This window comes from Anticarsia gemmatalis, chromosome 6, assembly GCF_050436995.1.
Source record: "Anticarsia gemmatalis isolate Benzon Research Colony breed Stoneville strain chromosome 6, ilAntGemm2 primary, whole genome shotgun sequence".
NCBI lineage: Eukaryota > Metazoa > Arthropoda > Insecta > Lepidoptera > Erebidae > Anticarsia > Anticarsia gemmatalis.
The window spans coordinates 10,775,088-10,802,461 of record NC_134750.1 but is presented as its reverse complement, the minus strand read 5'-3'; the positions used below and the strand labels follow the sequence as shown (position 1 = coordinate 10,802,461).

General features: G+C 34.9%; 1 protein-coding gene across 1 annotated transcript; it reads right to left on the bottom strand.

Annotated features, from left to right (window-relative positions):
* Window positions 1-5,042: 5,042 nt before the first annotated feature.
* Window positions 5,043-8,318, bottom strand: LOC142973904 (peptidoglycan recognition protein-like). Its single transcript, XM_076115938.1, has 4 exons — window positions 8,085-8,318; window positions 7,478-7,676; window positions 6,690-6,808; window positions 5,043-6,274 (listed from the first exon to the last, which is right to left on the bottom strand). The coding sequence occupies exons 1-4, from the start codon at window positions 8,137-8,139 to the stop codon at window positions 6,075-6,077; spliced, it is 573 nt and encodes a 190-aa protein (XP_075972053.1). The 5' UTR covers window positions 8,140-8,318; the 3' UTR covers window positions 5,043-6,074.
* Window positions 8,319-27,374: the final 19,056 nt, after the last annotated feature.

Genomic DNA, 27,374 nt, shown 5'->3' with positions numbered 1-27,374 from the left:
AAATTGACCTCAAATCTAATTAAAAACACATACACGCTTGTCTGTTAAAGTGTGAACGAGCGATTTTGTTTTGCTACAAGTGTCTATAGTTCATAGTATTCCCTATTTCAAAATTAAAAGAAAATGTACTTTCAGATTTAGTTCTAACTTTGATTTGTACTTTAAAGAATATTTATTTTGCATGATGCACTTAATATTTTCACAGGCTGGAAATAAATGATCCGCTGAGAGATCTTACTATAAACATTGAGGATACCTTACGAAAAATATTTTTCTTTTAAAAATAAACATAACTGCGTTCAAGGATATCATTTTCGATAATGTTGAATGTTCCAAAAAGATATAGATATTATTGTCATGTTCAATCTGTACCAATTAAATCATTAAATGCAATTTTAATTTTAGTATTAAGACCGTCCTGCTTTCAACAGTCGTATACTAAAATAAAATACAAGTCTCACAAGTAAGAATAATTATAGTATTAAAATTAGCTTTAACTACTACATGAAAAAAAATCTATTTAAATTCTAGACGGATACATTATGCATTTTTAACGTGACATTAATTAGAATGTTTTATGTTATAACTTTAAATCCAGTTCTAATTGTAGAAAGATATGCTTAAAAAATATAGACAGCGGATCTTAGTGGCTTTTTGTGCTACTAAAAACATAGGTTTGGACGGATGAAACGAACACTTTTTATTATAAGTATGGTACTGAAAAGCCGCAAAAACGTTAAAAATAAAAAGAAAGCTACAACGAGTTGGTAATTACTAGAAGTAATTTCTAAGGAATACTTAACTAGCAACAGAACATTTTAAAATAAATAGTCAAACCCAACATTCAAATTTCGCAAATGCAACTGCTTAGCAGTCAAAAATTTCGTGTTATTAGTATTTTTGGTACCACTGCGAACCCAAAAACGTTTTAACGATCCTTTAAAATATAATTCAGACCGCTAACATGTTATTCTATAATTATTCTTAATAGAATAATGTCTGAATCAAATACTAAGGTAACAACTTTTTTTTAACTTTATATCGGTTAGTATTACGTAAATGCACTTACGTCTTTCTGCTCGTAGTTTTAATAATATTTACCGACTATAAATACGTATTGACCTTCTGACCGAATCAGCTATATTTGCGCACAATTGATCACAAAGTGAGTAACGGTATTTCAATATGTTTTGATGCTTCTACGTATTAGATATAAGAGTTTTAATCATATTAACTTAGTATATAATGATTGAGAAAACGAGATGTAAGATGGAGGTCATTAAAAATATTTTGCGAAAAGTGTTAAAGTATTATCTAAATAAATAAATCAGAAGCTTCTAAACGGTAGTGTGTGACTACTCAAAGTCTTTATTTTAGTTTCTGGGTTGGACAATGTACTAAGGTTTTAAAGTCTTATCCTTCGGTCGTGCAGTCGATAGGTCAGTAATATACCTACCTAACACGTAAAATCTTTAATAAAATGTAGAAAACCGCAACATAATATCTAGTATTAAATTTTAGCTCCAAAGCTTTAATTTTCGCTATATGTTCCTCTAACCGTTCATTACTACCCCTATATTTTACCGACCACTTAGCTCCATTTACAAAGGACTAGAAAGCCTTGGGACATTGCTACGATGTTAATCATTCATGCGCGATATTGATTTACGAACATGAGTGTGTGAAAGAATCAATAAAGCACTGCACTTGGAAGAGACAATGTGCGCGAACTGATTTATTTATTTCATAGTTATGAAATATTTTTTTAACATTACGTTGTTTCTGTATGGCCCCTCTAGGGGAGTGTACTCTAAGTGTTGAATACGAAAATATAATAATATGCGCATTAATATTTTTTTATCGTGATCGTTACGTTACTGGTGTTACTGTTACAATACTGCACAATACACAAGTATTAACTGAAACATAGTATTTTTATCGGCCGTCCAAAAACGACCGAATTCGAAAAGTGCTGCACTGCAAAAGTACAACCGTAAAATAACATACAATAAAGTCGGACCATTTGACTATTAATGATGTTTGCATTTAATATAGTCGCTTAGGATCACCACGTAAGTCACTTTCTGGAAGCTTTGACATTTTAATGTCATTGGCTCTCTAGCCTATTCAATCGATTCTGTAATCGAAAGACGATATTGAAATTAAAGGCGAACGGCAGGTTTGTATGAAAAATTCGTACAGCTTATAAAATGTCATGTTTAGGTTTACTTTGTGTTGTGTTTACTTTTGGTTTTAATTGATAGCTAATATGATAAACAAGCTTATTTTAAAATTCTTATATTTTTTAAAGTTGGAAGGTAAAAGTTATGTCCACTTTAAGAAGCCCCGATAGTTCGCTAAATTGCTCAGATGCTGTCAAAACCACAATCCAAAACAACACGGATAGGACGCGTAGACGTCAGACTAACAGTGACGTCTCACGAGATTTTCTTTTTCTTTAGTTGTCAAATATAACAAACAAATATGACAAATATAAGCCATAGACCAAAAAATATTATTTAATTAATCAAATCTTTCTTCCTGAATTATCAATTAATCCGGACTTCTAAGAATAATACTCCCAAATAAAAATAAGTGACTTAGTCCCCTTAATAAGTGGTACAAATCCTGTAACGAAACAACACCAACTTTAAGCTGTACGAAATCTGCCGATCTCCTTTGTCTCTCCTGAAAAGTTGCTAAAATTGAGTTACGTGGTTAAAGAACTTAAATGACAATATATATAAACTAATTATTTTTTTATTTCCTGGTCTACTTACTCAGTAAACAGACAATTGCGAGAAAAATTCACTCATAACAAAAAAAAATAATGTCTATTTATAATACGACTACATAATAACGTATCAACATTACATATAGGTTACTTAGTAACCCGAAGCTGTTGACATATCGGGTACGGTACGTGCTCAATATGTTTGCCATCTGACTTAATGTGCCCACTCAAGTAGTAACGGCAAATACGTCAACACGTCAAGTGAACCGTGGCACAACTACGATCAACAGATTATTATTAACATTCCCTGCAGGAAACAGATTGATTACGCTGTGATTTTCCTAAGGCTTTCTGCTACCGTAAACCAAAACATACGACAGTGGGGAAACTTTAGGAAATTTTCAGTACTGGTATTTAGTTGCGTCGTCTTAAGCAAGACTTGCCAATGTTTTATAGGTTAAACCATAATAAAAAGGCTCAAAATTCAAAGTTTGGCCTAAAATATGGTCCTTTTCTTAAGTCGCTCAAAGAAGCCAAAATGCAATAGTTAGCAAAATGGGTCATAGCTACTTGTACTACTAATTGCAAATTTGCCTTCAAACGTTTAAAGAGGTTATTTAATTTGTTTTATTTTTTCAAGAATAAACAGATAAAAATTAATTTAAAACAAACAAAATGTATCTTTTTTTCTTTATTATTTTACGTTACATTATACAACATCATGCATAATCGCTGATTACCCTACATTGTTTGTGGCATCATTATCAACCGCGTAATGCAAACTTTGACATATTATGACGCTCGTACTTAATAATGTAATTGTTTATGTAACTCTCAATAAAGGATTGTTAAACTGTAACGCATTTGACGCACTGTGACGTCACAATGTCGTTCGATTTCCTTGTCATATGACCGTTTAAGGGTCATTGTGAATGTTTACTAATAAGATTGCCACGTCACGGATTGTTGGAGGCTCGACCCGTCATCTGCTTTGAAATATTGTTTTATTTACCTATTTATTTATATAAATCTTCTAATACAGAGTTGTATAACGATGGTTTTATGTTTTCCTAAAAGATCTAAAATTATTTGTGAGTTGGAATATATTAGTATGTTGTGTCAATACAAAATGAACCTAAGGTACAATTATCGCTATGAAGTACCATTTTGCTTTATACTGGATTTTTACATAAGCTCTTTCAGCTGGTTTTACTCGAAAACAAGTAAGAATCATCGTATACTCTGTAAAACTTACAACTTGAAGGTAAAATTCGCCCATTATAAAAAGTTCCACTCGATCAACGGAAGTCAAAATTTTAAGTTTGATCAAGTAAATCTGTATACTCTATTGAGCACCATTTTCTTAGTAGTATAGTTCCGCTGCGTGGAACTCTTATGCCTATAAAAATCTGTGGAATATTTTAAATAATATTTTCCTCACAACTCCATAATTGCATCCATTAATACGACCCCGAATGTCCAAACGAATCAATCGAATGCAGTATTGAATAACCAAATTTATTCGGACGGGTGTGTAATACGTTTATTTTAATATATTTGCTACTTTTCCTGTCGATACGTGGTAATAATATCATTCCGAATTAAGTCGAGGTCGTGTCAATTAGCAAAATAAACATGACTGGGTATGTTTTAAATAATACGACGCAATTAAAGGTGGTCAGACATCGCCGGCATATTCGCAGGGTTCATTTTCAGAATGGAAGGAGAGCGTTGCTATTACTTCTTCACCGTCACCCCTGGCTTGGCGATGCGCTCATAGCCAGTTGTGCTCGGGTAACGATCTGTGGGTTAAGTAACTGTTGGTGCGGTCATTCTATAGATGGGTGACCGCATAGTTGTATTTGAACTAAGCGTTTTCGTGCTGTGGGCGGCACTTAAAAAGTGGTCGATTAAAATAACAGTTGTTAAGCCATGTCAAAGGCCTTTCGGGTGGCTTGAACAACTCTGACACTATGTTGACCACTAACTCTACGATAAATAGACAGATTTTCAGAATGGAAGGAGTTAGTTATAATTACATCTTCTTCACCTGCTCTCCTCGCTTTCGCCTCTTATCCCCCCTTTTCTCTCTTTACACTTATTTTCCTTCTTCGCAGTGCATTCACTCACTTAAACTTAAATGACGCTTTTTATAACGGGATTGAGAACCTGGGATTCTATTCTCGGCATTTATTCTAAGTTCTTTTGTATAAAACAGAAGTTTTTACTTCTAAGCGACCAAAAAATGAGCTGTTAATTATTTTAGTTTTAAATTGAATTATGACTATTAATAATGAGAAACACAAAATTAAAAATAATTAGTTATATGATGTTTACTTTATTTATAACATAATAGGATATTAACAACTGCGTCTTATTAGATACTAATTAACAACAATGTAAAAATTGCAATTATTTACAAAATACAAAGACAGCTGGCGCTTTGATATATTACGCTTAAATTCTGTGCATTTTAAAATCATTAATTTGAGAATAACTCGAATTAACTTAACAATGGTTTTATGAAAACTACATTATGTTTACCAAAGTACAGTTATTGGGTTTCATTGTTCAAAATAACGTTTGTTTCAAAACAACAACATGACTTATCACTTGGTATAAGTCTTCGTTTCTTTGGGATTATGCAGCTATAACTTAACTAACTAACAATAAATAATATCTACGTACAATATACGCCACTTATGTCTATACTAGCTGACCCGCGCAACTTCGCTTGCGTCACATAAGAGAATCATAATTTTCCCCGTTTTTGTAACATTTTTCACTGGTAGTCTGCTCCTATTGGTCGTAGCGTGATGATATATAGCCTATAGCCTTCCTCGATATATGGGCTATCTAACACTGAAAGAATTTTTCAAATCGGACCAGTAGTTCCCGAGATTAGCGCGTTCAAACAAACAAACAAACAAACTGTTCAGCTTTATAATTTTAGTATAGATTACTGGGTGTTAGATTTACCGTGAATTAGAAGGATAATCTTAAACTAAAGAATTTCATTCGCAAAAATGCATTTCATTTGTTTCAAAAGTATGTCGTTTGTTTGATGTTCCTTTGTATGAAAACTGAACAAATGTTTAGCAGGATGCTAAAGCTAGTTTTATATAAAAAAATACTACGTTTATAGCACACTTTGTAATGTGCTAAATTATCAATATTAATATTATATACCTAATAAATACTAATAATGCTTGCAACATTTCTGTTTATGCTGCTACGATACACGTCAAAATGACAAAAACAGCATAATACTTAAAATCTGCTTCAAGTAATGGGACAGTTTAGCATCTGGCCGTAAGAAACAAATGACGGTGATGAACATCTAATCCAGCATTTCTTTAGCATGGTCTAGCCAATGAGGCCACTGCTCTACGTGGCTTCGAAGCATTTCTCCAGGACTCTCAGTCATGGACAGTTGACTGTGAGCTACCAAGTGATATCCGGCTGTGAGGTACTTATTCTCCACGCCACAGGCGAGGAGGTTGCGAAGGGCTTTTTGGGCTAATGGTGATGGCAGCTTATCTGTAAACATAAACACATATGTTAGAAATTAAGTAGTAAGTACATTTTAGAAAAAAAAATCTGTCTAAAGTAACTTCAGGTTTTAATTCGGTATGTAATTTTAGAGTTCATAAATATTTTAAACCATTAAAACTTAAATATCAATTTAATCCGATCAGATTGACTTAGTAGGTATTACATAAACACGCCATTTTCATTTGTCAAGCATATGTATTTATTTGCCTGCACCAATTGCATTAAAATTATCTACACCTAAGTATACCGAAAAAGGCAGAACATACAAACAATTGCATTAATTTAACACCTTCATACTTGACTATCACTATCGGGATCAATAGTCATTACACCTTAAGCCACTTTCAACAGCATTGACCTAAAACAGCTGACTAACCACTTAATAAAAAAAGACACTTACCTCTGAAATCTCCAATGAATGCGATGCCAATAGCCCTAGTATTATACCCTCGGGTATGGGCACCTACGTGCTCCCAACCTGCTCCTTCATAAACCTTCCCATTACTACCAATCAGAAACCTGGACAAAAACATCAAGAATCATGCCTCAGGGAAATCAAGATAGCCTGAACACTAATTGGAATCTTTCAGCGTTTTCCGAGAATACTAATCAGCAAAGATTGTTGGGTCACTGACCTCTGCCAGTTTGTAAAGAAGAAAAGCATTTTATTTTCTTGTTAAAAGTACTATTTGTAATCTTATTAGGATTTTGAATTCTATGAAATTCAATCAAATTTTTATTTTTATGTTTGAACTAATTTTGTTTACTTTCAATCATTTGAGATGCAAACATTTATACTGAGTAATATAACGTATTAACTAACTGTTATTTTCGAAAAAAAGATAGCGATACGTTGATCATACAAGCTGTTTAGATTCCGGAAAATGCTCGCGCCTAGTCACCATACAAGATACCTGGAGTTTGGAAATCCTTTATCCGGAAATTAACAAATGGCACGTATCACTACTACACCTAAGTTAGCTATAGTTGTGCAGTTTATAATAATATAACAAATTTAGCCTATTAATGTCCCACTGCTGGGCAAGGGTCTCCTCCCGTATTGAGGGACAGATTAGGCCTTGATTAGCCATGCTGGCCAATTGCGGGTTGTGAGTTAGTAGTTAGATACTTTAGGTAAAAAAGTAGCATTAAATATTTAGTTTTTTTTATAATAAGGTTTTAACTTACGAAGTTCCAATGTCAGTAAATCCAAGCTTCAAATGATAATTTCGTATATTCTGTACAAATCTCGTGCATTCTTCATCATTGTTGCATTGTGGGGTCGCTGTGTGTTGGATGATAGCAATGTTTACTGGGCCAGGCAGTGTTTCCACTCGTTTGAGAGGAGAACCACCCCATTCGGTGATTGGGATGACGCCGCATGCATCTGAAATTTTTATGGGTTAAAGGAGTTAAGTTATGCTTTGAAATTTTGTGAGATGAATTTTATAGGATTACATTACTATCATCAAAGTGAATACTTTAAGAGTATAATTATTATATGCATTCTTTGGAAAATATTATATGTCTTAAAGTAAAAGAGCATTACTTGCTTGATATCGTAAAATGAATTTGAAATTATTTTACAACCGTTTTTGTCGAATGATTTACGTATACACTAAAGCTTTTATAGTAAGACTAAGTGAGTTCAGGCGTATGTTTTACATTAAAATTACGTTTAAACCAGAATAATTCAAAATTCAATAACTATAAAATCAAAATTGTTCAATCAAAGTAAATATCAGTCATCAAATTATGAACTTAATTTACTGAATAAATTAGCAATTTCACTCACCTTTTGCGTCAACGGTTAAGCCAACAATTAAAACGAAGGACAAAATTGACCTCATTTTGTCAAAGAAAATTAATATTTATCTCTAAAACTGTCACTTTATATTCAAAATTAAATATTTTCCAATTCAAAATTTTAAATTCTACGGCCGATTATTTCACAATTTGTTTTGTCGTCATCGAGTTGTAGACTTGGAATATGTAAATGTGTAGAAATGATTTGCTTTTATACTCGTATAAATTCAAAGGGTAAGAACCATTATCTGAAGGAAAATCCTATACTTTTGTGGAGGACAATGCAGTTATTCCCTCAATTTCCTCTTAGCTAATGTAAGTTGATAAGAGAGTGACTAATGCCTGCGTCATATATGAAGGCATAATGTTTGCGTAATTTTGACGTAGCTTGATTTTCACTACCAAGTGTAGCAGGGATTTTAAAGAGTTCATTAGATACCTATTCGAGGTGTGTACTGTCAATAGTGTCAAAAAATATAGATCGAAAAATCACAACATAGTTTTGGTTGGTTTGTGGTAAGGTCGTACCTACCACATAAAATCCAAACTTAATCCATAATCAATTATATCATTAATTATCCAATAGGATCCATCTTCAATATTTGTTTCTCCAACCCGCACTTGGCCAGCGTGGTGGACTCAAGGCCCAACCCCTCCCTCGTTTGGGATCCTTGTCCAGCAGTAGGACAGTAATGGGTGAACAATAAAACATACAAAATCAATTTGATCGAATAAAAAAGCCGATATTAGACCGAATCATAAAATATATCATCATTTCAAACCCGTGACAACATGATTCGAACACACCTTCAAGTCATGCTAATTAGCTCTATCCTAATTAAACACTAGTTTATCAGGACAATATCAATTAATTAGCATTAGTAGACTACAGTATAGTATTATACTATAACTAGGCATGTTAGTATTGATAACCTATGTGTAAATGTTCTCATTGAAAGTCACGAGTGCGGGAGAGGGTATTCACGCGAATGTCTGTCTGTCTGAGTTAACGTCAATGATGTAATTGAGTGATTAGGATAGCTATGAGTACTAGATGACGTATTTTTTCTACTTTTTATTAATCAACACTAACTTATGCCTGTGTATTCGAAAAAAAAACTACAGTATTTATAAAGGATTTTGATGTAGGAAATTAGAACTACTAAGGTTAACTAAAATAACCTATTTTCGGCTATCCGTCTGTGGAGTCCGTTCGCTAAAATTAAAAAGCCCTTCCGATGATAAGCCAGACAAACAAACAGTTACATTGTATAATGTTTATTTGCATAGGATCTATACGATTTAAGTTGATAAGACGCTGCCGTTTTAGCAAATATTAATTTAATAAACGTCGTTATCAAAAACAATTTATTGATTGAAACACAAAACAGAGACGTACCACATTTATTTATTTTGTACGTAAATCCAAATCATGAATAAACAATAAACATTTACTCAATGACAATTGTGGCGGCATCATAAAGAAATTACCGAACAATTAGTCATATTGTAAACAGGAAAACAAATAAATCGATTAACTAAATTAATTTGTAAACAATAATAATGTACTCTTTGCCCATTATTCGGATACGGCCATTTTAATTGATACTATATATTTACAAAGAAAGCAAAGGAAGTTTGTAAAGATCATACCGATTCATACCTACCTACCTCTGATGTCTGCCTATCCCTGTAGTAACAAGGCATGATTTTATGTAAAATACATAAGAGAGAATGGGTCATAATTTTCCCCGTTTTTGTAACATTTTTTACTGGTACTCTGCTCCCATTGGTCGTAGCGTGATGATATATAACCTATAGCCTTTCTCGATAAATGGACTATCTAACACTGAAAGAATTTTTCAAATCAGACCAGTAGTTCCTGAGATTAGCGCGTTCAAACAAACAAACAAACTCTTCAGCTTTATAATATTAGTATAGATACTACATAATTTTACACAATGCACGGTCAAACTCTTAGTTCCAGTGCTCTCAAAGCTTGATGGGACTAGATATAGTTGTGACGATCGGCGAAAAGTTAGACTCCAGTACTACGTCTTAACATACTCCTCAAAATACAGTCTACAATATGAAGTTACTAACTCCGGGAAATCGTTAAACATTTCTTGATAAATACTTTGGGAAACCTTTTTGGACCGTGACCTATGCGTGATTTCATATACGCTATCAATGCGCCAGCCAATCAAATATTTAAACAATAAACAAAGATTATAATATCATAAACATACACCTATGTTGCCCCCAAGATGTTTGAACAACACGTGATTACAACTAATAAGGAACACGATTCTAATAAATGATTAGAACATTAATTAAGAACATATTCACCGCGGGCTCATTTTAAGGCACATGTCGTGTTCTAATTATTAGAACTTAGAACAATCACGCGATTGTTTGCTAAACTATCAATAGTAAAATTACCGACAAATCCAGTTGAAACTAATTTCAATTCGTATTCAGAACTACACGGTAACACATGATTAACGCATGTCATGCTTATAATTAACTGTAGTCTCTATAGTCGGTACTATGAGTATGGAAAGTTTGACATTTAAAATGTACTGCCAAAACAGTTCCTACGATGCCCGTTAGTGGCGCTGATTAGTTTTTTGTCCAAATTTTCTCGACAGCTAGCCGGTTTGTCGTTAGTCGATTGTGGTAAAGAATCGAGCCACTGGTCGTACTGAAACATTGGCATTAGTGAAGCATGTTTTTTTTAGCCGAATCTTCAGTCGCCAAAAGTGTCAAAAGTTCGGCAGCCAGACGAGTCACAAGGGAATAAGCCAACTCACTGATCTCTAGCAGGCCCGTTTATCACCCATAAGAAGGACGAAATACTACTGAATAAGCTTGCAAACTGTAAGACACGGCAAAGGAGATCATCCATTTTGGCCCTTTTTTCAAAGTGCCGGCCAACAAAAAAAAGTGGCATGTATCGATAGAGCTAGCCATTTGAAGCAATAGTTAGTATGGCACAAAGCCGGTAGGATCGCTTTGAACCGAGTTATACAGGTTTGAAGATTCATAATATTCAAACATTAATTCATTTCTGATAGTGCTGTGAAACATAAAATAATGATTGATTTTGCTAGAATTAACTATCTAAAGCAAACGACCACTCTGAAGTTGATTTAAGGTCGTAAGCAGACGTATCAACTCGGAAACGGGTCGTCACCGTATCAACTCGAGCTCATCAGTATTATTTTTATGTAATTCCCTACTGTAACACACTTATCGGAATCGTTATGTGATCGCCCCGGCTCACGACCATAGGAGTGGTTCGTATGCGCATTATGCATACACCAGCACCCACGGTGGAGTGCGGGGCTATGTGCAAATTCCGATAGATTTGTGGGCATACCTTCTAAACCGCAACATGGTTCCCTATAACAAGGGCCCTCATCACAAATCGTGCCCGAAGCACAAAATATTGTTCCACATGCCAATGAGTCGGACATAACAACCCAACGGCAACGCTCTAGATGACCTCTTACCTAGACGATGGTTTGTTAGTTGCACACAACCGAGGGTGCGGCCCCTTAGGTGTGAGTTTGATTCCCCCGGCGCGGCGCCTCAATGCGTCGCAACTGGACTGGTCACTGGCGACTAGCGCAAGGTCAGCGCATCCTCCCTTAGCGAACCCAAGGGGCCGCACCCTCGATTGTGTGCAACTAACAAACCATCGTCTAGGTAAGAGGTCACCTAGAGTGTTGCCGTTGGGTTGTTATGTCCGACTCATCGGCATGTGCAACAATATTTTGTGCTTCGGGCACCATTTGTGATGAGGGCCCTTGTTATGAGGACACATGTTGCGGTTTAGAAGGTATGTCCGCCCTTCTATCGGAATTTGCACATAGTCCTGCACTCCACCCTGGGTGCTGGTGTATGCGTAATGCGCATACGAACCACTCCTATGGTCGTGAGCCGGGGCGATCACATAACGATTCCGATAGGTGTGTTACAGTAGGGAATTACATAAAAATAATACTGATGAGCTCGAGTTGATACGGTGACGACCCGTTTCCGAGTTGATACGTGTGTTTACGACCTTAAATCAACTTCAGAGTGGTCGTTTGCTTTAGATAGTTAATTCTAGCAAAATCAATCATTATTTTATGTTTCACAGCACTTTCCGAAATGAATTAATGTTTGAATATTATGAATCTTCAAACCTGTATAACTCGGTTCAAAGCGATCCTACCGGTTTCGTGCCATACTAACTATTGCTTCAAATGGCTAGCTCTATCGATACATGCCACTTTTTTTTGTTGGCCGGCACTTTGAAAAAAGGCCCAAAAATGTATGGAGCGTGGATGATCTCCTTTTACTTAAACTCTCTGTCGTTGCTCATTGCCGTCGTAGCTAAATATCAGTCAAAAAGACAACATTATTATCGTAGTTCCAAAGTCTCATAAAACCAGTCTTTACCTACAAAGTTATCATGAGGATAAACACCAAAAGTATCTCATAAATGGTAGCTTAAAACTATTAACGGTTTTTCTCATTATGATGAACATTTGATTCATTATCCCATTTAGTTCTGCGTCACTGACCTAATCGGACAAACTATTATATATCCAATCAAACGGCAACTAAATAAATAAAAAAATATATTTTAGACGATTAGGTACTAATTGTAGAAAATCACGATACTTATTCGGAATTCAATAGTAAATAATAAAAATAAATGTTTTATTTTAGAATAAAAGCGAAGTAAAAACTGTTACTAAGTTGATTTTATTATATAACATTATGTAATCAAAATAATAATGGCCTTTGAATAATTTAATTGAAATATTTAAACCGTTTTGTGGAAACAAGTTTTCTCAAATTATTATTGATTAGACACGTTGTATAACATTGGCAATGAACAAGCGACTCGATAGAGCGAATGACTTGCGGAATATTGCAAACATTAATATAGAGTTCAAATATAGAGCTTAAGAAAATCGTAACTAGTGTAATATTTCTACACCCTTTGTTCATGTAGTTTATGGTGCGAGTCAAAAATGTACAGCAAGATTTTCTTCTTGCTCTTAGCCATTCCTGTAAAGATATGCATATACAATTAATTTCTACAACGGCAAACCTAGTTTTAGATTATCTTAGTCTTAACATCATAGTCGCGAAGGCACACAGCTAATTAGGCATACTATGTTTCATTAATCCGAAGTTTCGTTACAATTACAATTTTCGATAACTATTACACGACTTGAACAAAACTTGAAAATAAGTGGAATTGTAGTAAGGGTCTACCAACATTTTGTGAAAAGATTCGTGTTCATTGAATTATAGTAGGCTGTTACGCCCTGTTACTTCAAAGGTGGTCTAACTGTCTAAAGACTGACCTCTCCAAAGGTTCGTTTACCTACCGACCGGTGACTGCACCCAGAACGCACCTTAAAATTCAAAAACAGCGGTAGGTACTGATTTATATTATTTTCTAAATATTATCACTTTCTTTTCTAAAATTTTCTTTGAATTTTATTTTCTCTTGAACTCAAAATTTATTTCCATGTAACAGAATATTATTAAAAATACGAAAGTGCATATATTTAAATATATATTATATGACACGTGAGACCGGTATATGACGCATTTAATGCGTAGGTTTACAGATATTTGAAAGGTGAAATATATGTATGATACAAAAATATTATTCTACTTATTTACTTAAACCTGATCCTTTACGTAGGAGCATTTCCAAGTATTCTGGAACTTTACGCATGAGTAAATAGCTAAAATTAATCCCGTAGGACGATTACCAAATATTTTTCCTCCTCTTCATTTTCATTACCTTGCTGTTGGTATGACATGCCGACCAAATTGCACTATCTGTTTTACTTCATCAAAATTATTTGTATACAAAAGTCGTTTTAGTTTCTACACTTAATACACTGACATATTGATTAGCCCGGGTTTTTCGTACAAACAATTTCTCAATATTTTCAAAAGTTTGAACATACACTTGCCACAACAAATTATGCACATATACAGGACTGACTAACCCATCATGCCTATACCGCCATCAATATTGACTACAAATCAATCAATATTGAGAGCTTTAAACTATTAAGATTGTTCGACAATTAGGTATAAAAGACTCAAGTTACTTAAATGGTTTACAAATGAAGAAGGAACAATAAAAAACGCCTTGGAATGTGATTCACACTGAACCAATAAAGAACACATAAGAAAAACCTGACTATATTCAATACAATCATCACATACTATTTCGGGAATCACGCAAAAACGCGCCCTTAAAAGCATGTCGCTTATGGAATGAGGTCTCATTCATAAATCTGCTATCCGAACCTTTTGCGGCTCAACCTTGACCGCTTGTCAACTTGAGCTACGATCTCGTCAACATGAAGATATATGATGACATTATTTTATATGTTTTACACGTTTTACTTGGTGTTTTACAAGGAAAATTATTGTCGATAATATTAACATGTTTTTGCTGTTCCACTGCTGGCCAAATGGCACCTCCTGAGTCTGGAGTCTAACACACTGGGCAAGTGCGGGTTGAAAAATGAAAGCAAATAAAATCCGGTAATTTAGTAGCCATCTGGATTATAATTATTGATTTTGTGTATTTCTTAAATAAAGGACCTACTGCATAAGCTTGAGGTCCCAGATGTTCTAAATTCTGTATATCGTATACCTCTAGCAGCTACGAACTTTTTAAGCAAGGCTATCTCTAGCCAGACTAAAATTCTATCGCTTAACAGTAGTGTACCAAGACTAAGTTGATGGACTCATCTGTTGGCTACGCTTTAATGCCTAAATTGCTATGTCAATTCATATGTAATTTGGCAGGATGTGATTCTACATTCCGAAGAAAGATGTGGGGCAGCCTGTGGTTTTCAATTAATCTAAATTGGTGGAAAAGTGGAAATAACCGCAAATAAAGTTTATTGGTTTCCGGGTTCGATTCTCGAAATTGTTATTTCTATAGAACAATTCTTAGTAATATTTCCGAAAAAAAAACTACCGCATCAAAAAAAAAACGCGTAATGAATCATTTGTATCATTATAATATCGAATAAAAACAAAATTTATACATACACTACACGATAAACCAGCACACCTTATTCCCATGAGCACAGGCAAAGACGAAAACTACTTACAGCTTAATTTATTTTCTTTCGATCTCACCTTACATAAACTTTTCATAAAATACATACATTAGTATAAAATGTATTTAAATAACGCTTTTTATCACTCTCAAGGGCTAGCTGATATATGTTCACTTGTTCAAATACAAATTTTCGGGATAACTTTTAATTTATTACATTTTCTTTGATAACGAAAAACATCTACGTATTTCTTACATATGTATTATAATGCATATTATTATGAACCGCGTGTATAAAGTTATTAAACTCATAAATAAATTAGCTCGCTCATAAATCAGTGGTTTATTTCAAATGCTAAATGCTAAGCTTTTTACTCGCTGTTGCGTAAAAGATTACACGTGGCTTGAGTTCAATGTGCACGAAATGATATACTTCTGTGTGATTGTACATAGGAGTTTCTGACGTCTATACTGCTTATCTATAAAGCTGAAGAGTTTGTTTGGTTGTTTGTTTCAATTCGCTAATCTCAGGAACTACTGGTTCGATTAGAAAAAAATATTTCTTAAAACATAACTTACTCATACGGGGTTCTAGGAAATGGAGTCTAAATTTTCCAAAAAGACACAAATTTTATCTTGGCTAGTTAATCTATATACTAATATAATAAAGCTGAAGAGTTTGTTTGTTTGTTTGATTGTTTGTTTGTTTGTTTGTTTGAACGCGCTAATCTCAGGAACTACTGGTCCGATTTGAAAAATTATTTCAGTGTTAGATAGCCCATTTATCGAGGAAGGCTATAGGCTATATAACATCACGCTACGGTCATTAGGAGCGGAGTAGCAACGAAAAATGTTACAAAAACGGGGAAAATTTTGACCCATTCTCTTAGGTGGCGCAAGCGAAGTTGCGCGGGTCAGCTAGTAAAATCTATTTGGACCCTTTACTTTTCCACCCAACAATGTCAAATAGATTTTTCATAAACCGGCTGTAGTTTTGACATCGTGATTTCTTATGATCACATGGCTACCACATGAGAACAATATCTTAGTCTAAACAATACTTTATATTTTTACACTCTACAAAGAAACTGATTACAAATCTGGATCAAGGGAGGCCCTTGAATGAAGAGTAAGAATAAAATAAAGGTCAAAAATGATAATATTTCATTGATAGTCTTTGTACCTTGAACTGATTTTAAAATTGAATTAAATGTGTCCATCTCGGAGTCGACTACCAACGATGTTATTTTTGATATAGAATCTAAAAAAACACCGCAAAAACATTAAAACGACTCTTCCTACTTTTGAAATTGATTAAGATTATAATAATTCATAAATTAATTTTAATCCAATTTATTAAATTCATAAAGTTCACGCATCACACGATAGCAAATTATAAAATATACATGCATAATTAACATCATGCCTCTTATACCGGACGGTGTAGTGTAGCGTGTGACAATGTTAGCGCCATATATTAGAGGGAGAGTATATTATTGCCATTTATTGGGCACGTTACCAAACTCCGGGCTACTAGTGAAAAACATTCTTACAGAATTATGAAAGACCAATAGTACTTTGCTTGACCCAGGTATCGAACTCGAAACCTCATGATTAGCAGTCGGAAACACAATCAACCCAGCCAAAGAGGCCACAAAACTTCTTTTAAACATTTCATTTGATATGATAGGCTAGCACATTTTAAAACTACAGTATAAGATCTTTTTAAACAACTTAGATCAGTATTTTGTACAAAAAGTTAATGTTCTCCTTAACTCTATACTAAGTTTGATGGCAACTGAACAAGACTGGTCATAATCTTTTTTACTGCGCTGACGTTTATCTGATTCAACTTAAGCTTTTTATTTAGCTGCTATCCAAGCCAGTGACTGTCGCAAAAACTATACAAGTTTTTAATCCTAATGGTGTGCGATTTGAAGAACGTTTTAAAGTGGATAGATCAAAGAGATACTTTAAAGAATATGTGAAACTTTAATATTCTGCATTTTAAACTTTAGTAAAAAATATTCTGTTATATGTTTTAGCAAAAAGCTACTTTGATATGTCGCTTGTCGTCGCTAGGCATTGTCATTATTATTGTACTAAGTAGTTATTGCGGTCATTTTCATCCAACATGAAGTATTTGTGTGATCTACTATAGCTCGATTCAATACCACTATCAACTACCGTCGATTGGCTAGATATAGAAACATTTTGTATGAAATTATGATTAGCACCTTCGACGAGCGTCTTAAGAAGCGTCTTTTAAATGCCAAACTTTCGATACTCGACAGTACCGACCGTAGAGAATGGCGCATAGAAGTTTTACGTTTTTTAAAGTCTTTATGATATTTTTGGAAAACTAGTCACAACGTCGGTCTGCCTACCACTAAAAATGAATTCATCGCATTTTTTTTTGCTTATCCTTCTTCATATTATTATTAAACAGATTATTTGTAGATTTGAGAAAACGATATAAACTAACTTACACACCTGCCTAATATTTATTCAAACAATATCAATCACTAAATATTTACCGAACAAGTATTAATAACTTGTAACTATTCGTTCAAGAACAAACTTCTATTCATTGACGATTGACACAGACAGTGATATGTGACCTCAAATACCTCAAATATTATATTATCTTCCGGTTAAAGTTCAATGCCCTCTACTTTGTAATTTTATGCGTATTATACGAGATAAGTATTGACTTTTATCTTATAATTTGATTATTTTATGAATAAATCTATAGAGACCCATTTCCGACCTGGCCTTGTTGTACATTTTATAAGTGGCTTGCTCAGGTCTCACGTGATCTCAAATTAGTTCATTTGCAGATAAGTATATATGGGCGCGTTAGTGCCATCTGTCGGTAGTCATTGTAAACTACTCATTATTATTGATTTTATATTGGTATTCCAATCGATAATAGAATAATAAATATCTTATGTAAAATACATAAGACTGATATGTAATTGTTAATTATAAATATGAGAGTTAATTATCAAACTACGACAGTTAATAGATATTGTATTGAATATTGCAATGTTTTGATGAAGATGTTTGATATTACATTGTTAATATGAAGTCAAAAGGCCCGATGTGCTCTGTAAATATCTTTAATAATTACAACTAGAATTATGGTTAATTTATGTTACCATTCAAAATCATATTGCTAAATACTTTAGTATTTAGCAATATTTCATTTCCTTTATTCGCCGCCAGTGGCGCCATCTTGAACGGATGACGTAAGAATATAGTTGGTTTTATATTGTTTAAATTAATGTTATTTGTCTGATTTAAATAACTTTAAGCTTTGTTAAATTCATAGAAATATTATAAATGAATATTAAGCTATCTATATAGGATTATATAGCGGTTATTTAATTATTTGTTATATTAGAAGTTGTAATTGGTTTTGACAGTGGCGTCCATCGGTGGGAACCGATATGTCGTCCACTTCCACTTAGACTCGGTCCGAGAGAGGTTGCCGTCACGTTACCAAACAATTACGACATTTAACTATGGAGCAGGAAGAGTCTCCGACAGCAGCGGTGGGATTGCAGCCCGAAAACACCTCCGAATCAGCCACGACGACTTTCACCATGGATCAGGTTATGGGCCTCCTGAATTCCATTTCAAGTACTGCTGCGGCGAGTGCGGTAAGAGCTACCCTATCCGGGGAAACCTCATGGCGACGCCACGACTTTTACCTGCCGCCGTTCAACCCTGATGAGAGGTCACATGACATCAGGGACTGGTGTGCCACCGTAGACCTAAGCATCGCGCGATTGAATATTCCCGCTCACGAAGCTCGAATCAAGGCGATGCTTCAACTGAAAGGGCGTGCCAAGACCTGGGCGGATACTTGGTCGCTACACTCGACGACATGGGAGGAAGTTAAAGAAAATCTTATCCGAACGTTTGGCGAGGAGTTCCGGTATGCAGACGACGTGCAAAAATGGCGGAACTACACGTCCGAGCATGCAAGCTCCTACTCGGAATACGCTACGACGGCCTGGACGATGTTCAGGAGAGTTCGACCGGAAGCTCCCGACGCCGAGGTGGTAGATGCACTGATCACAGGTATTTATCCGGAATATATTCGGTCTGAATTATTAAGAAATACCCCAGACTCTCTCCCCAAATTAATTTCAGTTCTTAAAACTTTCCGGAAACGCAAATCCGATATTAAAGATGATAAATTTATTGATAACAAGAAAACACGTGTTTCGGTGCCTTCGAAGGACCAAGTCACTTGTTTTATTTGCAACAAGCCGGGTCATATATCAAGGCATTGCAAATCTTTGACTCCGTCTCACGCTGTTTCGCCATCATCAACAAATAATACTCATCGCCCGGAAAGTAGTCACACTAAAGTTACCGAATGCGATTACTGTCATCGTAAGGGCCACTTAGCTAGTAATTGCTTCCGTCGTCAAAGTGATGAGCGAAAAGCTCCTAATAAAAGTATTAACTCTTGTTCATCTGTTAAACGGAGCACCATTCCTGTAATTATTGGTAACAAAAAGTTTAATTGTCTATTCGATACTGGTGCTGACTGTTCATTAATTCGAGAGAAAGTTGCTGGTTCAGTTCCCGGTAAACGTAATCAGGTCGATGTTAAGTTTATGGGCATTGGAGGTCAAACAGTTATTTCAAAACATAGCATCGTAACTCTTGTCGAAATTGACAATGTCAGCTTAGAGCTCGAACTTTATGTAGTAGGAGATGATGAAACTCAATTTGATGTCTTAATTGGTTATAATCTCCTAAAAATACCTGGTCTTAGTGTAACCATAAGCAAAGACAATATATCTGTCAACCGTGAGTATTTAGTCAATGAATGTGTTAACTTGACATCCAATTTTAAACTAGATACTGACCTCACAGACTCAAAAGAAATTGAGGAAGTCTATAGTATAATCAAAGAGTTTAAAAGTAATTTTACCTCTGGTAACTGTGTCTCAAAGGTGACAACAGGGGAGCTTAAAATTAGGCTAAAAAACCCTGATAAGATTGTTCAACGCCGTCCTTATCGTTTGTCTCCGGTGGAACGTGAGAAAGTAAGAGAAATGATTAACGACTTGAAAGAAAATAACATTATAAGAGATAGTTCTTCACCATTCAGTAGCCCCATATTATTAGTCAAGAAAAAGAATGGCACAGACCGGCTTTGTGTTGATTTCCGTGAATTAAATTCAAACACTGTTAGAGACAATTATCCCTTACCCCTCATAGCAGATCAAATTGATAGATTAGGCAAAGCTCAGTACTTCAGTTGCTTAGATATGGCATCTGGTTTTCACGGTATCCCTATAAGTGAAGACTCTATTGAAAAAACTGCATTTGTGACCCCAGATGGACAGTATGAATATTTAAGAATGCCATTTGGCCTATGTAATGCTCCATCGGTTTATCAGCGTGCAATTAATACTGCCTTAGGCGACTATAAAGATAATATTGCTTTAGTCTATGTCGATGATATCTTAGTTCTATCAGAATCTGTATCACAGGGATTAATTAATTTAAAACTTGTTTTGACTAGATTAACAGAGGCAGGATTTTCACTCAACATTTCTAAATGTTCTTTCTTAAAAACTAAAATTGAATATCTTGGAAATATTATTGAAAATGGTACTGTCAGACCAAGCCCAAGAAAAATTCAAGCCCTGACTGACTCTTCAGTACCCAAAAATGTTAAAGAAGTTAGGCAATTTAATGGTCTAGCAGGCTATTTTAGAAAATTTGTCCCAAACTTCTCCAAAATCATGGCTCCCTTGTATAACTTAACTAAGTCAAATGTACCTTTCAATTGGACTGATGAACAGGAACTTGCCCGAAAAAATATAATACAAATACTTACTTCTTCTCCAGTTCTAACAATATTTGATCCTGATCTGCCTACAGAATTACATACAGACGCTAGCTCAATTGGTTATGGTGCTGTATTAATCCAAAGACAATATAGAAACCCTTTAGTAGTAGCTTATTTTAGTATGAGAACTTCTGCTGCAGAAAGTAAATATCACTCATATGAACTAGAGACCCTTGCTGTAGTGAACGCTATAAAACATTTTCGCCATTTCCTCCATGGTCGCTCATTTAAAGTAGTTACAGACTGCAACTCATTGAAAGCTTCAAGCCATAAGCGAGATCTAAGCCCCAGAGTACATAGATGGTGGGCCTATTTACAAAACTTCCAATTTGACATTGAATACCGCAAGGGTAATAAACTCGCTCATGCGGACTTTTTCAGTCGTAACCCAGTTAAACACTCAAAAGTACCCAAATTAAATCAGTGTATTGAAATAATCAAACCCAGCCCTTTAATTTGGATGGTTAATACCGCTAGCCTTGACCACAACTGGCTTTTGGTTGAACAGAAGCGTGATGCAACATTAGCTAGCATTGCAGAACAATTAAAAGGGGATTCGATTCCTAAAACCATTGCAGATACTTATGTTATACTTCAGGATAAATTACTTAGGCGTAAAGTACAAATAAATAACAAAACCCATAGATTAATCATAGTCCCAAGGAATTATAGGTGGAATCTAATATCCCACTACCATGATAGTCTCCAGCACTTTAGCTGGGAAAAGGTTTTACAAAAGTTGCGTGAACAGTACTGGTTTCCTAATATGACTAGACTAGTAAGAAAATTTGTGGAAAACTGTGTCATGTGTAGAGTAAGAAAAGGACTCTCAGGTGCTAGACAGATTGCTTTGCACCCCATAGAAAAAATTGCTGTGCCTTTTCACACTGTCCATGCTGACATAACTGGTAGAATGAATGGTAAGCGCAACGAATCTGAATATGCTTTTGTATTTATTGATGGATTCACTAAGTATGTCCATATGACTTATACAAATGATCGTACTAGTGAAACTGCAATCAAATGTTTCCAAAACCTAATAGCATTATTTGGCACCCCATCTCGTTTAATAACAGACCAGGATAAGAGTATGACTTCAGCAGAATTCAAAATCTTTTGTGAACAATATGGAATTCAACACCATGTTGTAGCTAAAGGAGCAAGTAGGGCCAACGGGCAAGTTGAACGATTAATGAAAGTTATAAAAGACAATATGTCTGTCATAGAACTCAATAGACCATGGCACACGGCCATACAGGATCTACAGTTAGCCATCAATTGTACAGTGTCAAAGAGTACAGGTAAAAGCCCCATGGAATTACTATTAGGAAAAAGATGTTCCCCACCTGCTATTAAAATATTACAAATTGATGATGATTCAATGATAGATAATATAGAGGAAGTTAGGTCTGTAGCTAAAGAACGGATGGACGAGCGGTCTCATAATGATAAAATTCGTTTTGACAAAGGTAAAGCTACCATTTACCCCTTTAAAGTTGGTGATTTTGTGTTGATGCGGCGCCATGAACGCCACACAACTAAGCTAGGCCCTAAATTTGAAGGTCCTATGGAGATCTTAAAAGTATTGCCTAATGATAGGTACAAATTAAAGCACGTTAACCTTCGTGGTTGTTCAGAAAAAATTGCAAGCCACGATTCCCTACGTCCTGCACCTATAGCTCAGTCAGACCCCTTTAGTGATTTTAACAACTCAGATGATTCAACCGTATGGGCGGAATCAGAGAGAACCTACAACCAACATGACAGTGCTTCTACCTCCTCTGTGGAACATGACTCTATATAATTATTGATGTCTACATTAATTAAGTATTATGGTAGTTCTTATTATAACACTTATGATTGTAATAATGATTCTCATACATTATTTTATTGGATCTATGTGATCCATGACATTCTGTATTAATTGTATTTAATTACTCAGTAACTTTTAAGACTTATGATTGTAATAATGATTCTCATACATTATTTTATTGGATCTATGTGATCCATGACATTCTGTATTAATTGTATTTAATTACTCAGTAACTTTTAAGACTTATGACTGTAATAATGATTCTCATACATTATTTTATTGGATCTATGTGATCCATGACATTCTGTATTAATTGTATTTAATTACTCAGTAACTTTTAAGACTTATGATTGTAATAATGATTCTCATACATTATTTTATTGGATCTATGTGATCCATGACATTCTGTATTAATTGTTTTCAATTATTCATTGACTCCTATATGATTTTTATTATATTTGATTTCATGTGACTGGTATTGATACATGATTACTTCATATTCGTGTTAATATCTAAGATTACTTTGCAATATTGACTTATGATGTGATGTGTGTGTTTCTTTATTTTGTGGTTCTGTTCCTATCCAAACCATCCCTCCTTAAACGCTGGCTGGCCACCATGCGTATCCTTATTCCTGGTCTTGGTGGCTATATCCTGAGGGAACAGGTGATGCCTTTGGGTTTGGCTAGATCCCCTCGTGGGTGATGCCTTGTGTTGGCTAGATCCCCTCGTGGGTGATGCCTTGTGTTGGCTAGATCCCCATGTGGGTGATGCCTTGTGTTGGCTAGATCCCCATGTGGGTGATGCCTTGTGTTGGCTAGATCCCCTCGTGGGTGATGCCTTGTGTTGGCTAGATCCCCATGTGGGTGATGCCTTGTGTTGGCTAGATCCCCATGTGGGTGATGCCTTGTGTTGGCTAGATCTCCATGTGGGTGATGCCTTGTGTTCCTATCCAAACCATCCCTCCTTAAACGCTTATTCCTGGTCTTGGTGGCTATATCCTGAGGGAACAGGTGATGCCTTTGGGTTTGGCAAGAGCCCGAAGTGGGTGCTGCCTTATGTGTTGGCAAGATCCCGTAGTGGGTGCTGCCTTAAGTGTTGGCAAGAGCCCGAAGTGGGTGCTGCCTTATGTGTTGGCAAGAGCCCGAAGTGGGTGCTGCCTTATGTGTTGGCAAGAGCCCGAAGTGGGTGCTGCCTTATGTGTTGGTAAAATCCCGTAGTGGGTGCTGCCTTATGTGTTGGCAAGATCCCGTAGTGGGTGCTGCCTTATGTGTTGGCAAGAGCCCGAAGTGGGTGCTGCCTTATGTGTTGGCAAGAGCCCGAAGTGGGTGCTGCCTTATGTGTTGGTAAGATCCCGTAGTGGGTGCTGCCTTATCAATTAAATGTCTTACAGTTCTTGTATATGGTTCATGCTTGAATGTAATTACATAATAACAATAGACAGCGCAAGGGACGCGCTGGAGTCAGTCTGGCCGTATGGGCGCGTTAGTGCCATCTGTCGGTAGTCATTGTAAACTACTCATTATTATTGATTTTATATTGGTATTCCAATCGATAATAGAATAATAAATATCTTATGTAAAATACATAAGACTGATATGTAATTGTTAATTATAAATATGAGAGTTAATTATCAAACTACGACAGTTAATAGATATTGTATTGAATATTGCAATGTTTTGATGAAGATGTTTGATATTACATTGTTAATATGAAGTCAAAAGGCCCGATGTGCTCTGTAAATATCTTTAATAATTACAACTAGAATTATGGTTAATTTATGTTACCATTCAAAATCATATTGCTAAATACTTTAGTATTTAGCAATATTTCATTTCCTTTATTCGCCGCCAGTGGCGCCATCTTGAACGGATGACGTAAGAATATAGTTGGTTTTATATTGTTTAAATTAATGTTATTTGTCTGATTTAAATAACTTTAAGCTTTGTTAAATTCATAGAAATATTATAAATGAATATTAAGCTATCTATATAGGATTATATAGCGGTTATTTAATTATTTGTTATATTAGAAGTTGTAATTGGTTTTGACAGTGGCGTCCATCGGTGGGAACCGATATGTCGTCCACTTCCACTTAGACTCGGTCCGAGAGAGGTTGCCGTCACGTTACCAAACAATTACGACATTTAACTATGGAGCAGGAAGAGTCTCCGACATATACGTAATTGTATTCAATATACATAATATTCAACCCGCACTTGGCCAGCATGGTGGACTCAACGCCTAACCTCCATCATTCCAGGAGGAGACCCTTGCCCAGCAGCGGGACATTAATAGCTTTCTTTTAATATAAAATTCAAAAGGTCACTTTATTCTAATTATATTCTGCAGGTCCGGATAATACAACACATATTATTATCAAATACCAGTTCACTAAATACTTTCTCTCTACATTGCAAATAACAATTATTCGTAATAAACATATGTAAATTATATTATATGAAAATAGATTTGTGTGTTTTCTATAATACGGAAGTCACATTCAACTACGCAAATAGACAATTATAGACAATGTGGGCGCGTCATGTTACAATTGGCATTCAATTGATGGAATTTGTAGCGGGTGTGTAGCCCACACATTGTAATTTTTGACCATTCAAAATAGATTGACGCATGACGTATTGATGGGATGAAATTAATTACACGTGGATGAATTATAAGTAAGAATACATCCTAAATGTGAAAGTTTGTTCATTGGTTTGTATTTTTTTATTTCTCTAACTGCACGTTTAGCGCACTAGTTAGCGCGGTTACCTCACCGCAATAATCTCAGCGCTGCGTGGTTGGTTTCGAATCCTACCCGGGACAAATATTGTTGTCTTTTCAAAAGAATAAAGTGTGTATTTAGTGTGTTGTGAATTTATAAAAGTATGTATTTAGAAGTATATAAGTATGCTTATCAGTTATCTGATTACCATAGTACAAGATCTGCTTAGTTTCGAATTAAATTACCGTGTCTGAATGGTCCAATGATATTTAGTTTATTTCTTCACATTAAAACTGCTGTCATATTATTGACCCACAGATTAACACAGCATACTATTTCAACAAAAAAAGCACTGCTCGGGCAAAGCTAGAATATTCTATCTCTTAACAGTAGAGTGACAAGAAATAAAAAACTTGAATGTCATTATGTCAATAATGTCACTTAGTATTATGTCATACGGTGTTTTAAAAATAGATAAACTGTGGTTTTAAATGTATATCCTTGAGGTCAATATTAATACCAATTAGTTAAGGTTTCATTTTATTTTGAACAGAATTTAAAAAAATGGAAGCAATTCAGGTTTAAGAATAGATTCCTGTACCTCGATTCTCTACTACTATTGACTACCGACAACCGGCTAGCTACCGAAATTTTGACATTTAGACTGTACTGCCAAAATGTGTCCTACGACACCCGTCAGAGGCGCTGATCAGATTTTCATACAAAATTTCTCGATGACAGTTCGGTTGTCGGTAGTCGACAGTAATAGAGAATTGAGCTACTGATTTTCTAGCTTCTTTATTCGTAGTTTCAAGAAGTTTGTGTTGATTTATGTATATTTCTAATAAACTATTATTTTTTCATTATGTTCTCACTTACGGCGCTCCCCCTTTTTTATGCTTTCCTTATTGCCTGCTTTGCAAATCCAATTCATTCGAAGAAAAGGCTTTTAGACTAACTACACCATAAACATTAACTAAAAATTGTATTAAAATACAAAATTTCCATAACGTAAACTAACTTTAACAAATACACATTTTTATTTCTCGACCAAAAACAGTACTCTATCTTTATCAGTTTTATATATAAATTACTAATACGAATGTCAAGTTCAACATCGTAACATTTATACATTCAAATGTACAACACATGGTTTATTTATTTCTTGTTTACCTTGAGTCAAAAATTGACTAATAACAACTGGGAATTCTAAGCGAAAATCGAAAATATATATTTTTAATCAGTTTTTTTCGCTAATTTAACGGCCTATTTAGTTAGCCATGTATGTGAAAAGAAATTTTAACAATATACGTCCCTGAACTACACGGTGACAACATTTTATACTGTGGGAATAAGCTACCCTATATTACATGTAGCTTACTAACTTTGTAAATGACGAAACGTGGGTGCATTTCAAACACTCTCTGCCTACACCTTCTGGCATAACAAACGTAAAGTAAAAATAAAATAATAATTATATGGGAATATAAACGTAGCATATTTTACAATTACAATATTAAATAGGTACAAACAAATTCCTTATACGCCTTTGAACAAAGAAAGCCTAACAAAATATATTTTAGTGTATTTATTGCTTGTTCTATTCATAGACCCTCAAGTTCCTTCCTTTGTCCTAGACTTATGCTCAACTACGTTTGCCTGGCGTTCAGTCTTACCGGATTAGGCTAAATATAAGATCTTTCACCGAACTGCTTTCAGACCTAGACAGATAACAGATAAACCGTTTAGATTACT